General features: G+C 58.5%; 1 protein-coding gene across 2 annotated transcripts; it reads right to left on the bottom strand.

The window, feature by feature from the left end:
- Window positions 1-4,453: 4,453 nt before the first annotated feature.
- Nkpd1 (NTPase KAP family P-loop domain containing 1) lies at window positions 4,454-11,019 on the bottom strand. 2 transcript variants are annotated; one of them, XM_059253535.1, is made up of 4 exons: window positions 10,905-11,019; window positions 9,313-9,759; window positions 7,504-7,635; window positions 4,454-6,415 (listed from the first exon to the last, which is right to left on the bottom strand). In XM_059253535.1, the coding sequence occupies exons 1-4, from the start codon at window positions 10,993-10,995 to the stop codon at window positions 4,614-4,616; spliced, it is 2,472 nt and encodes an 823-aa protein (XP_059109518.1). In that variant the 5' UTR covers window positions 10,996-11,019; the 3' UTR covers window positions 4,454-4,613. The 2 variants fall into 2 exon arrangements, with proteins under 2 accessions (XP_059109518.1, XP_059109519.1); XM_059253536.1 differs by lacking the exon at window positions 9,313-9,759.
- Between the last annotated feature and the right edge of the window lie 238 nt (window positions 11,020-11,257).

The following is an 11,257-nucleotide window of genomic DNA, read 5'->3' on the forward strand; positions in this document are numbered from 1 at the left end:
GCATCTGGACACGTAATTCTTCCCTCTGAAAGCTCAGCCATTTGTCCCTCTTCGTTGCAGCTGTGTTTTGAGACAGGGTTTCTCTGTTACATAGGCTGTCCTGGAACTCGCTCTGTAGACCGAGCTGGCCTTGAACTCACAGCTTCGCCTGCCTCTGCCTCCAGAGTGCTGGGATTAAAGATGTGCAGCGCCACGCCCACCTGGTTTGGTTGTTCTGAAGCTATACCCAGTTCTAGTGACCCCAACAGCCTGACACTGGAAATGTTCCTTGCTAGACTTCCTGGAGCTCAGCATGGAGGCAGCTGCTCCCCACCACGTGACTCAGGGACGCCACCCCTGCAAGCCTGCGCTGGCAGTCAACCCCCAGGGCTACAAGCATCGATGGTCCTGGGGCCGACGAGGGTCTCAGCTCCTCAGTACATATAGCACTTAGAATTCTGGTTGGTGGCAGCCAGCTCCTTGGTCTGTGTGAGAGCACACAAAATCCCTGTGGTGTCTGGGAACTAAATCCTGACATCCTGTTTGGGTTTGGCAGACACACAGTCAGAGTCTCAAGATAGAGCAGGCAGGATGTGGTGAGACATCCAGGAGGTGGAGGCAGGAGGATTGGGAGTCTAAGATCATCCTCCGCTACACGTCAGTCTGGGCTACATAAGGGTTACCCTGCCTGGAAAACAGCCCTGGCAGCGGCACTTGGCCAATACCTCGGCTTCCGGTGGTTGGTCCTCCAGCTCCAGTATATGGTGGTCTTGGCTGATTGGGATGCACCTATGCCAGCCTCAACTTAGTGAAGAAGCATGCGGGCAGCCTGGTGGATAGGGAGGGAGACATCCAGCCCCCACAGCCTGTGCATCCGTGGGACCGATGGAGTCCGGAGGCCCTGGCAATACAGTGGCTTCACCTTCCCTCTGGAAACATCCTCTGCCTGGCTGGAAGTTTTTTGTTTTGGTTTTCGAGACAGGGTTTCTCTGTGTAGCCTGGCTATCCTGGAACTCCCTCTGTAGACCAGGCTGGCCTTGAACTCACAGAGATCCCTTTGTCTCTGTCTCCCAAGGGCTGGGATTAAAGGCTTGTGCTGCCATACCCTCCCCCCAAAGTTTTAAAATACTTTTATTACTTTTGTTTTTGTTTTTTTTTTTGAGACAGGGTCTCTCTCTACATGGCCCTGGCTGGAAGTCAGAGGCCTGCCTATCTATCTATCTATCTATCTATCTATCTATCTATCTATCTATCTATCTGTGTGAGTGCTTGTGTGTGGAGGTCACAGGACAGCTTGTGTGCCTCGGGTCACACTCAGGTCAGCAGGCTCAACAGAACAGCCTTTACCCACAGAGCTATCTCCCCAGCCCTCTTTACTCTGGGGGGGGTGTGTGGCGGGGGGGGCGGATCTTAAAATTTCCTTTTGCTTTAGCTTTTTTTTTTTTTCAGAGCTGAGGACCAAATCCAGGGCCTTGCGCTTGCTAGGCAAGTGCTCTACCACTGAGCTAAATCCCCAACCCTTTTGCTTTAGATTTTTAAATTACATTTTTTTGATGATTTTGTGGGGGTGGGATTCATGTAACATGACACATTGCTGGAGTCAGTTCTCTCCTTCCACCGTGTGGGTCTGGGATCACACCTAGTTTGTCAGGCTTGCCCACAGGCACCTTTACTCACTTACAGTCCATCTTGCAGGACGGTGGGACTGTGGGAGGGAAAAAAAGGTGTAGAGTCTCCTTTAAGCCCAGGCTGGGGTCTTGGCTGGGACCCCAAAAGGTCCCCAGGAGTCCCGATTAGAAGGTTGCTTGAGCTGCAAGGACCTCATGGAGGCCTCCTAGCCATGGCGAGATGCACCTGAAGGCTCAGCATGGGCTCAGGACCTTGGCAGGGCGGGGTGAGGAGGGAGGGCCAGCAGCTTGCCATCCTGGGCCGACAGGAGCTTTTCAAGATCTCCAAGGTGCAGGCAAGGCAGTCAACCTTAGCTCAGGGCACAGCCAACTCTTTCTGCTGCCTCTGCTGGCGAGTGACTGGGAAGACTTCCCCCATGTACCGCACAACGTGCTCCTCAGAAATGGACAGTGGTAACAGCCGCACAACACTCCAGGAAGCTTTTTTTTTTTTTTTTTTTCAGATTTTATTTTTATTATTTATCTTGTCTTGGGGCCTCTCTTTGTAGTCCTGGTTATTCTGAAACTCATATGTAAACCAGGCTGGCCTGAACTCAGAGATCCTCCTGCCTCTGCCTCCCAATTTTTAAAGACTTACTGTTTTATGTGTATGAGTTTATGAGTGTTTGTCAGCGGGTATGTTGGCACCGTGTGCTTGCAGGAGCCCACAGAGGCCAGGAAAGGTTGTCAGATCCCATGGAACTGGAGTTATAGATGGTTGTGAGCCACCATGTAGGTGTTGGGTCAGGTTCTCTGCAAGAGCAGTAAGTGCTCATAACCACTGGACCATCTCTTCAGCCCACCTCTGACCCTGGCCCCGATGGCGTCTTTCAGATATTATCACCTTGGTTCTCAGTGGACAGATACTGAGACTTCAGGCCACTCACTCACCAACATGGAGCTCCAACAAGAGCCCCCCTTCAGACTTTTAATTAAGTATGTGTGTGTGTGTGTGTGTGTGTGTGTGTGTGTGTGTGTGTGTGTGTGTGTTGGGTATGCATGTGAGAGCAATGACCACAGGGACCAAAAGAGGGCATAGGATTCTCTGGAGCTGAAGTTACTGGCGGAAGGGTTTGAGATCTCCTGACATTGGTTCTGGGAAACCAAAGATGGGTCCCCTCAAGAGCAGCAATCTTGCCAGGTGGTGGTGGCACACACCTTTAATCCCAGCACTCGGGAGGCAGAGCCAGGCAGATCTCTGTGAGTTCGAGGCCATCCTGGGCTAGAGTGAGTTCCAGGACAAGCACCAAAACTACACAGAGAAACCCTGTCTCGAAAAAACAAAACAAAACTAGCAATCTTGCCAACTCCGAATCTATGGGTCCTAGGGGTCTAATTCTGGTTGTCAGGCAAAGGCCTTTATCGGCTGACTGGCTGCGGAGCCATCTTCTAAGATAGTTTTGTTTTGTCTTTAGATAGGGTCTCACTATGCAGCCCTGGGTGATTTGGAATTCACATAGAGATCTGCCTGCCTCTGTTTCTGGAGTTTTGGGATGAAAGATGTGAGCCATCATGCCCAGCACTGTGAAATTCCACACCAAGGCTGAAAGACATTTCCTTACAGTTAAAGTGACCTCCTGAACTGTGTTCACTCAGCCAGTAATCCTGAGAGACCAAAGAAGTCAGGGATAGATTGGCTTTAGCCAGAGACCTAAGGGATGTGAATCCCCCAGTGAGGGGCTGGGGTATGGCTCAGTGGTAGAGCCCCTGCCTAGAATCCCCCAGTGAGGGCCTGGAGGTGTGACTCAGTGGTAGAGCCCCTGCCTAGAGTCCCCCAGTGAGGGGCTGGGGGTGTGGCTCAGTGGTAGAGCCCCTGCCAAGAATCCCCCAGTGAGGGGCTGGGGTGTGGCTCAGTGGTAGAATGCATGTCTATCAGGCAGGAGGGTCTTTATAAATCCTCATTACCACAAAACAAAGTCATCCCCTTGATCTCGGGTGTCTTTGTAATTCAGAGCTGAGCTCTGCTGTTCCCTCCCCACCACACTATAGTGGATGAGGAACCCCAGCCCGAGTGTGTGGCAACATATTTGACCACTGGGGCCTCAGGAGCCACCCACAGGTGTGACGCTCATCCCTGGTCTCTGACCATGCTAGCAGGAAAGGGCCCAGCCCAGCCACAGTTCATCCTGTCCCACCTGGCTTTGCTCTGACTCTACATTCCCCTCGTGTGCCAATCCCTGTTCCTCAGCTTCCCTGCTGGTGATGTGGCTTCACAGTCAGGACCCAGCCCCAGCCAGTGGCCCTGGAGTGACTCGTAAAACAGGCACATCCTCAATAGTTCCTCTGGACAGTTACCTGCCTGTCTGGGGAGGGCAGTGCCACACACCCATCTGGCTGAGGCTTAATTAGCCCACATGCTGAGAGGTGGAGCCACCTGATGAGGTCACAGGCACGGCCCTGGGAAATGCCAGTTCCTGCTCTGCCCTCAGAGGGCAGGCTTGGGTGTGGGGAACAAAGGCCTGGGATCCCCGCAGGCCTGGGTGCTCCCCTTTGCCTGAGTCAACTTGGCATCTGCCCTTCATCTCCCCTGCCCCCGCAGCCTCACCCACACCCCCGCAAGCCTCCTCCTACCCCCTGGGATGCCAACATCAGTTGCTGGGATGCAGTTCAGAGGCCTGGCTCCCTAAGGAGGAAGTAGGTGGGGGCAGGTGGCATCCTCACCTAGCCAGAAATCCAGGACATGAAGGCCAGCCCTGGCTTTCCACAGCTTCCTTTATTGCTTTTTTGACTTCCGTATTCCTCACTAGACACCGGCGTGGGAGCTACCTACCTACTCCAGGACTACTCCAGGAAGCTGCTACCTGCCCGCCGCCCTTTTGGCTTCCAAAGTCACCAGGGTGCCTTCCATCCCAAATCCCGTTGGTCTTGAGCCCAGGCCTCACACCCTCATCGGGGCAGGCGGGATGTGGCTGCTGGTGTTTTCCATCCCAAACCCAAGTGACCTCTACACCCCTGAAATTAAAGGACTTAGGCCATCGGCCTTGGCTTCCCCCCATTGGTCCGGTCCCGGGGGTGATGCACCTCTCTACTGTGTCCTGATCCATGGGCCACCTGGGACGTCCCTGCGGCATTACTGGCCCCACGACTGGCCTGGGGATCATCCCGGGACGGGGACTTGGGCGGGCTGGGCGGCTTGAGTGCGCTAACGGCCCGGATGAGGCCCATGCGGCGGCGGATGGAATGGTCCAGGTTGACCGTGCAGCGTAGCAAACTCTGTGCCTCGGACACGGTGAAGGGGAAATCAGTGCCCAGAAAGCGCTCAAAAAGCTCGGGGTCGCCATCCAGGTCCAGCACATTCTGCAAGGCCTTGGTCATGGTGTGCAGCTCGCGACTGTTGTCGCAGAAGACGTCCCAGAGGCGCGCGCGGCCCTCGGGCGCGCCCCCCGCCTGCTGCCGGTCCTCCAGGCATTGCAGCACCCAGCTGAGGCGACAAGGCCACTGGTTGGCGAGCACGACCCAAGCTACCGCGTGACGCGGGGTGGGTCCCACGCGGTCCGGCTGCTGCTGCTGCTGCTGTTGCAACAGGCGCACGGTGATGGGCACCGTGTTGACGATGCGCCGCATGGACACTACGTTGTCGGGCACGTACTCGTACAAGCAGTCGCGCTCGTCGTGCAGGCAGCAGAGCGCCTCCTGGATGCGCCGCGCCGCCTCCGCGTCCACGCGACCCTGCGCGCGCTCCCCGTCCGCCTGCGTCTCCACCGCCAGCAGCTGCGTACCCTCGCCGGCGGCCGAGCCCTGGCTCTGCGGCTGCAGCTTGATCGTCAGCTCCCGGAACAGCAGATCGTCGCGGCTGCGCACCGCGTCGTGCAGGAACTGCAACTTGGTGCGACGGCCCATGACCGGCACCGAGAAGGGCAGCGTGACCGTGCGGTTGAGGAACAGGTAGCCGTTGTCCGCCGTGCCCTTCATGTTGCCCGCGCTCTCCAGGCACGCGGCCAGGATGCTGGGGTCCACCACCAGGATGAAGATGAAGGGTGCGTGGCTGTCGGACAGCAGCGTGTTGATGGCGTTCAGCACGCCCACCACGCGCTCCGGGTAGCACGTGTCCAGCCCGGTGACCTCGAGGACCACGCGCAGCCGGCGCCGCTGGTAGATCTCCAGGAAGCACAGGAAGTCGGTGAGCAGCTCCACCTCCTTCTTCACCTCGCACATGAAGCCCAGCTGGCTGCCGAACTTCTCACGCGACACTAGGCGCTCGATCTTCTTGCGCTGGCTCACGAACAGGTGCTTGCCCACGGAGTACACGGCCATGAGCAGCCCCGAGCCCGACAGCGTGGTGGCCGCGCCGCCCAGCGCCTTGAGCACGCCACGACCCGTGTGGCCCGGCGCATGGCCCCCCAGCGACAGGTACAGCAGCCCCACGCCCAGGCACAGCGCGGCCAGCAGCGCCAGCAGCGCCAAGCACACACGGCGTCGGCAGTGCCACTCGCGTTGACAGAGGCCGTCGCGTGGGCCACCGGGCTTGTTGCCCAGCACCGAGTACACGCTGAAGGGCAGCGCGCCGTAGTGGTGGCGGATGCCCTCGCACAGCGTGGTCACCAGCCCCGCCCACAGCTTGTCGGTGCCCGCGTACTGCCAGGCGCTAAAGCGGATGAACAGGAAGCGCACGTTCCTGCGCCGCAGGTGCAGCTCGGTGATCACCGGCTGCAGAAACACCAGGAACCACAGCAGCTGCGGGACGCCCCAGCCGCGCACGCGCCGCGGCCGCCACTGCACGCGCTGCAGCTCCTCGCTCTCGCGCTGCGCGGCCTCCTGCTGCATCAGCGCTGGGGGAGGGGAGGGAAGGTGTCAGTGGAGATGGCCGGGAGGGGCTGGGCCCAGGTGCATGTAAGTGGAGGTGGGAGGCCTGCAGAGAGAGACTGGGAGGTCGAGGACAGGAGTAGGGACCTCCCTGGAGAGAGGTAGAAAGAGTTGGCAAGAGGGGGAGGCACCTTGGATGTCCTATCCATCCGTTCCCAATTCCAACCGGGAATGAATGATAGGTGAATGAATGAATGAAAGAACCGAGTACAAGAATATGGATGGATGGATGAACAAATGAGTGAAACGCCTAGGTACATGAAGATGAATGGATGGATAAATGAATGGATGAAATGCCCAGGTACAAGATGAATGAATGGATTATGAATGAATGGGTGAGTGAAATGTGGGAAGAGGACAGGCCAGACAAGGAAGCAGGAACTCAGCCTGAGTCTGTCTCTGGCTGACTGGCCCTCCTCCGGGGAGCCTACCCTGATCAGGCTGGGTCAGGGACCCACTCTTGCTGTTACTGTCTCAGGCAGGGCAGGGCCCTGGCTGCTGTCTTGGTCATCCCTGGATCCCCCAAGCACCAAGGAGGTGCTGGCGGTATCTGAACAATGGGTGGTGAGTACTCTGGGACAGGATGTGAGCCCAGTGATGAGTGAGTGGGGACTGTCACCTCGCCCATGACCTAGCCCAGGGCTGGAACTCAGGAGCATCCTTTTCCGTATCCTGATCTTTTCTTTTGACTGCATCCTTGTCACAACACGGGGTGGCAGCGAACAGTCAGCTGACTGAGTGTGGCAAAGGCCGCCATGTCCAACCGCTGGCCAAGTGTCTGCTGGTGTCTTCAGTGTACCTCAGTGTGCTCGGGATCTTTGGGGACCCCCCCACCACCACCACCACCAGAGTGCGGGGCTTGCATCAGAAGCAGGAGTGTGGCCTGCAGCCTTAGTGAAGAACCCAGGCCTTCTCCTTAGGGTACCAGGGAGCAAGGGATGTTCTTGAGCAAGGGTGGGGAAGGACCAGAGGATGTGACTTGGAGAACAGAGAAGGGACCAGAGATCCAGTCCCCCCCCCCCCCCGCCTGCCCTCGAAACACGCAGACACTCACTCATGATCTTGTCCAGCATCATGTGAAGACGGCAGCCGAAGGGAGCGTAGAAGCCCACGGTCACGGGGACAGGCACGTGACACAGAGTTTTCGCCAGACAACTGCAGTAGACATCGTCCTCCGTCAGAATGTCTGGAGGGGGCAAAGGGAAACCGAGTCAATGGCGCTGGTTGGGCGCCGCCCTCCCTCCTCCCGTGTGCCCTCCACGCCCGCAGCCAGCCCTGCTCTGCCTGCCACCAGCACTTTGGATCCTCCTGGATCCCCACGGTGACTCAGGTCAAAGCCCTCCGCGGAAGCGCATCCACGCAAGCGCATCCACGCAAGCGCATCCACGCCCCTGCTAGGATCTGACCCAGAGATTTGCAGAATCTGGCCTTGTGGGCCCTAAATCATTAGGCCTGCTCAGCCCTTTACATGCCCGTGGTTCTCCTAGGAAAATCTCGCGGGCCTTCCTTGGGGCACAAGGCCCTCGAGACGATGACACCCTCACACCCCCCAGAGCTCCGTACACTCCCCAGTTTCTCACAGGGATTTCGGAACCGTGGCGGCTTGTGAGCCACTTGTCCCCTCTCGTGACCAGACACTAGGGAGGGTAAAGAGACTGACCTAGGCACTGGTCAATGCCCCTGCATCCAGTGACCACTTGGGACACAAGTTCCTCATCCCAGAAGGCCTTGTGCACAAGCACCACAGCGTCCCCTCTAGAGGGGGCTCCTGTCCTCCTGAGCGTTATTACTTCTTGGACCTAGAGTTAGGATGTCCAAAAGGTGGGGCCCACTCATGGAAGCTGACGTGGTGGGCTGCGGGGCTGCGGGGTGTGGCTGTGCCTGGTAGCAGAGCCAGGAAGAGCTTAGAATAAGGTGAGCTGAGGTGACAGTGGCCTGGGCGGACCCCAGCCATGCCTAATCAATGGGTGACCTCACCTTACTAAGCTGCTCTTTTTCTGAGTGTGAAATGGACTTCCCGGCCCCGGGGCGCCGTGGCAGGTCGTGCATGCCCAACCTTGCTGTGAGTTCTCACTCATTACCTGTTGCTCTACTTCAGACCGGGGTCCTGAAACAGCTGTGTCCCCCACCTTTGGGGCCGCCACCCCGAACCTGGCTCAGCGCCTCCCTCCTCCGGATGGACTCTGCGGCTGCCTCCTCCCAGCGGCCCCTTCTCTGAGCCTAGGTCTCACCTTGGCTGTCCCTGCAGCAGACCACCTCAGTGCCTAATATGACCCTGCCATCTGAGTGGTACCCTGACGAAGGCCCCGTTCCAAGCCCGGGGTCCCCTTTCCCGTCTCTTATTTCCCCTCAAAGTGATTGTCACCTAGTGATCCTATACCTCCTCACCGAGCTGTCTTCCTGTAGCCCGCTGTACCAGGTGACCGTGCCCCCCCCCCCAGCGCTCTCCCATGCTCTCCCATGCTCTTCCTACCTCTTCTTTAACCCCCACTCTCCACCTGTGTCCCCCAGCACCATAGGCCAAAAAGCTGCCCCAGGTCCTCATCACACCCCCCCCCCCGCCCCTTGTCCTCCCTGGCCTTGTGGGCCAGTTGAGGTAGGGCTAAGAAAAGAGAAACCAGAAGCAGAGCACCAGCGGAGAGGCAGAGGCAGAGGCACCCAGCGAGCGCGGGCCTGCCCCAGAAGTCAGGGACCCCAACAGTTAGGGTAGAGACCAAGGGCTGGGGATGAGCGCTCTCCTGACAGGGACCACAGTGTGTGTGGACTGGGGACAGGCCCAAGGTGCCAGCCGGGGAGCAGAAGGCCCAGGCAGAAGCAAGGCGGATGGGGACGCAGCCCCAGAAAGAAGGCCTGGGCTCAGCACCGGCGCCGTAGGAGGTGAAGGAGCCGCAGGCTGGAGGCGCAGGCAGGGGCCGCGCCTCGGTGGGCTCGCTGGGCTCCAGGAGGGCGCCGGATGCAGAGGGCAGGGCTGGGCTGCTGCTGGCCGTGGCTGATACTGCTGTGGGTGATGAAGCGGCAGGCTGCGGGGCGCTGGCTGGTCCCATGCGGGCAGCGGCGACCGCAGGTGACCCCTTCTGGGCCCCGCGAACTGGACAGAGCCGCTGCCGCAGCGGACTGGGAGGGAGGGGTGGGGGTTGTCGCTGTTGCTGCTGCCGCTGCCGCTGCAGAATGAGGGGCTGGGGACACCTGCGACAGCCGCTGCCACCCCGGTGGCTGTGATAAGCCTGCTGCCAGTGAGCCTTGGGGGGCAGCTGACAGGGCCCGAGGGCGTGAGTGGCCACTGGGTCCTGGTACCACTGACGACAGCATCCTGGAAGGAAGGAAGTGGGGGGGACTGGGACTGGGTCCCGGTCCCCCTGGGGACACTGGCTTGAACCAGGTTGTGCTATTTGGTAAGGCTGGCCTGGAGCATCCATGGGAGCCCCAGAGGCCCCAGGAGTGAGAGGGGTACCAAGGACCCAGGTGATGTCAGGGACAGGACACACAGGGTCTGCGCTGTCCAGGGAGGACCAAGAGAGGACGATACCAGAGATTCATTCGTGCATCTTGGAACCCCAAATCCTGAGACTAAGTTCCTGCATCCCTCGGGGGTCCTTGCTGCAGCATCTTAGGGTGAGGATGGCTGAGCTGGTCGGAAGTGGCCGTGGAGAGGGGACAGGCTAAGGGCTCAGAAGGCAGGTGGGTCCTGAGCTATCAGACCCCGGGAGTCTGTGACACCTTTGACAGGAAGTCAATGCCCCTCCCCACTCCCCTTGGTCACTGTGGGAATCCGAGGCACTACCAGAGACCACTCAATGGGGGCCTCCACCCTCTACCCTGCCTCTCCCACCCTGTGGCTCCTCTGGAGGATGTCCCCCCACAGCCTGGAGATTTTCAGAAGGGATTTCCTGCTCCCACCCCAGTGAATGCTCCAACTTTTGGACTCTACAGGAGACAAGCGTGGTGGTTATCAGATTCCTGTGAGCCTGGGGTAGGAGGAGTGTTTGAGCCTAGGAGGTCAAGGCTAGCCTGGGCTACAGAGTGAGACCCTGTCTCAGCCCTTTTCTTTCTTTCTTTTTTTTTTTTGTTTTTTGGTTTGTCGAGACAGGGTTTCTCTGTGTAGCTTTGCGCCTTTCCTGGAACTCACTTGGTAGCCCAGGCTGGCCTGGAACTCACAGAGATCCGCCTGGCTCTGCCTCCCGAGTGCTGGGATTAAAGGCACGCGCCACCACCGCCCGGCATGTCTCAGCCCTTTTCAGTAAGACCAGTATCACTTTGTAACCCAGGCTAGCCTGGAACTTGCGGCAGTCCTCCTGCCTCAGCCTGGAAAATGCTGGGACTACAGGCATGTACCACAACAATTGGCTCTGTGGCTTTTCTCCCCGGAGGTTGTTTCTGCGGGTGCACATAAATTCAGCACCCCCACCCCCACCCACTTCTCCTGCCACAACCCACCCCCTCAAAATGAGCTCTTACCTTTTTGGTGCCCCAACTCAGGATCCAAAAAGTATTGCTCGTCGGGGGTCCGGCCACTCTTGGTGAAGCGGACATTGTAGTTCTTCTGCATGGCGGGCCGTGATGTCAGTGGCCCGTTCCTAGATGGAAGGGTCAGTGCTCAGCTCGGTGGGGTCCCTGGGCTATTTGAAGATGACCCCTTGTGATCTTGGACAGGCAAGAGGCACAGTCCAGATGTGGGGGAGGGGGGCTTCCCTGGGTCACTGAAGTGAGAGAGAGACAATGGCCAGATGGCTGGGGGTTACTGTGGGGCCAGGTGGGGAGTACAGCGCGATAGGAGGTTGGTGCAGCCTGACCTGGGAAGCCACCAAGCA

Source organism: Peromyscus eremicus, chromosome 1 (assembly GCF_949786415.1).
Source record: "Peromyscus eremicus chromosome 1, PerEre_H2_v1, whole genome shotgun sequence".
NCBI classification, from domain to species: Eukaryota; Metazoa; Chordata; class Mammalia; order Rodentia; family Cricetidae; genus Peromyscus; species Peromyscus eremicus.

Excerpts from the sequence above, each read along its gene's own strand:
- Nkpd1 (XM_059253535.1), bottom strand. The coding sequence starts at position 10,995 with ATGCAGAAGAACTACAATGTCCGCTTCACCAAGAGTGGCCGGACCCCC. Across the intron at positions 7,636-9,312 it reads CTTCACCTCCTACGGCGCCG|ACATTCTGACGGAGGACGAT; the intron begins GTGCTGAGCCCA and ends TGCCCCCTCCAG. Across the intron at positions 6,416-7,503 it reads GATGCTGGACAAGATCATGA|CGCTGATGCAGCAGGAGGCC; the intron begins GTGAGTGTCTGC and ends CCCCTCCCCCAG.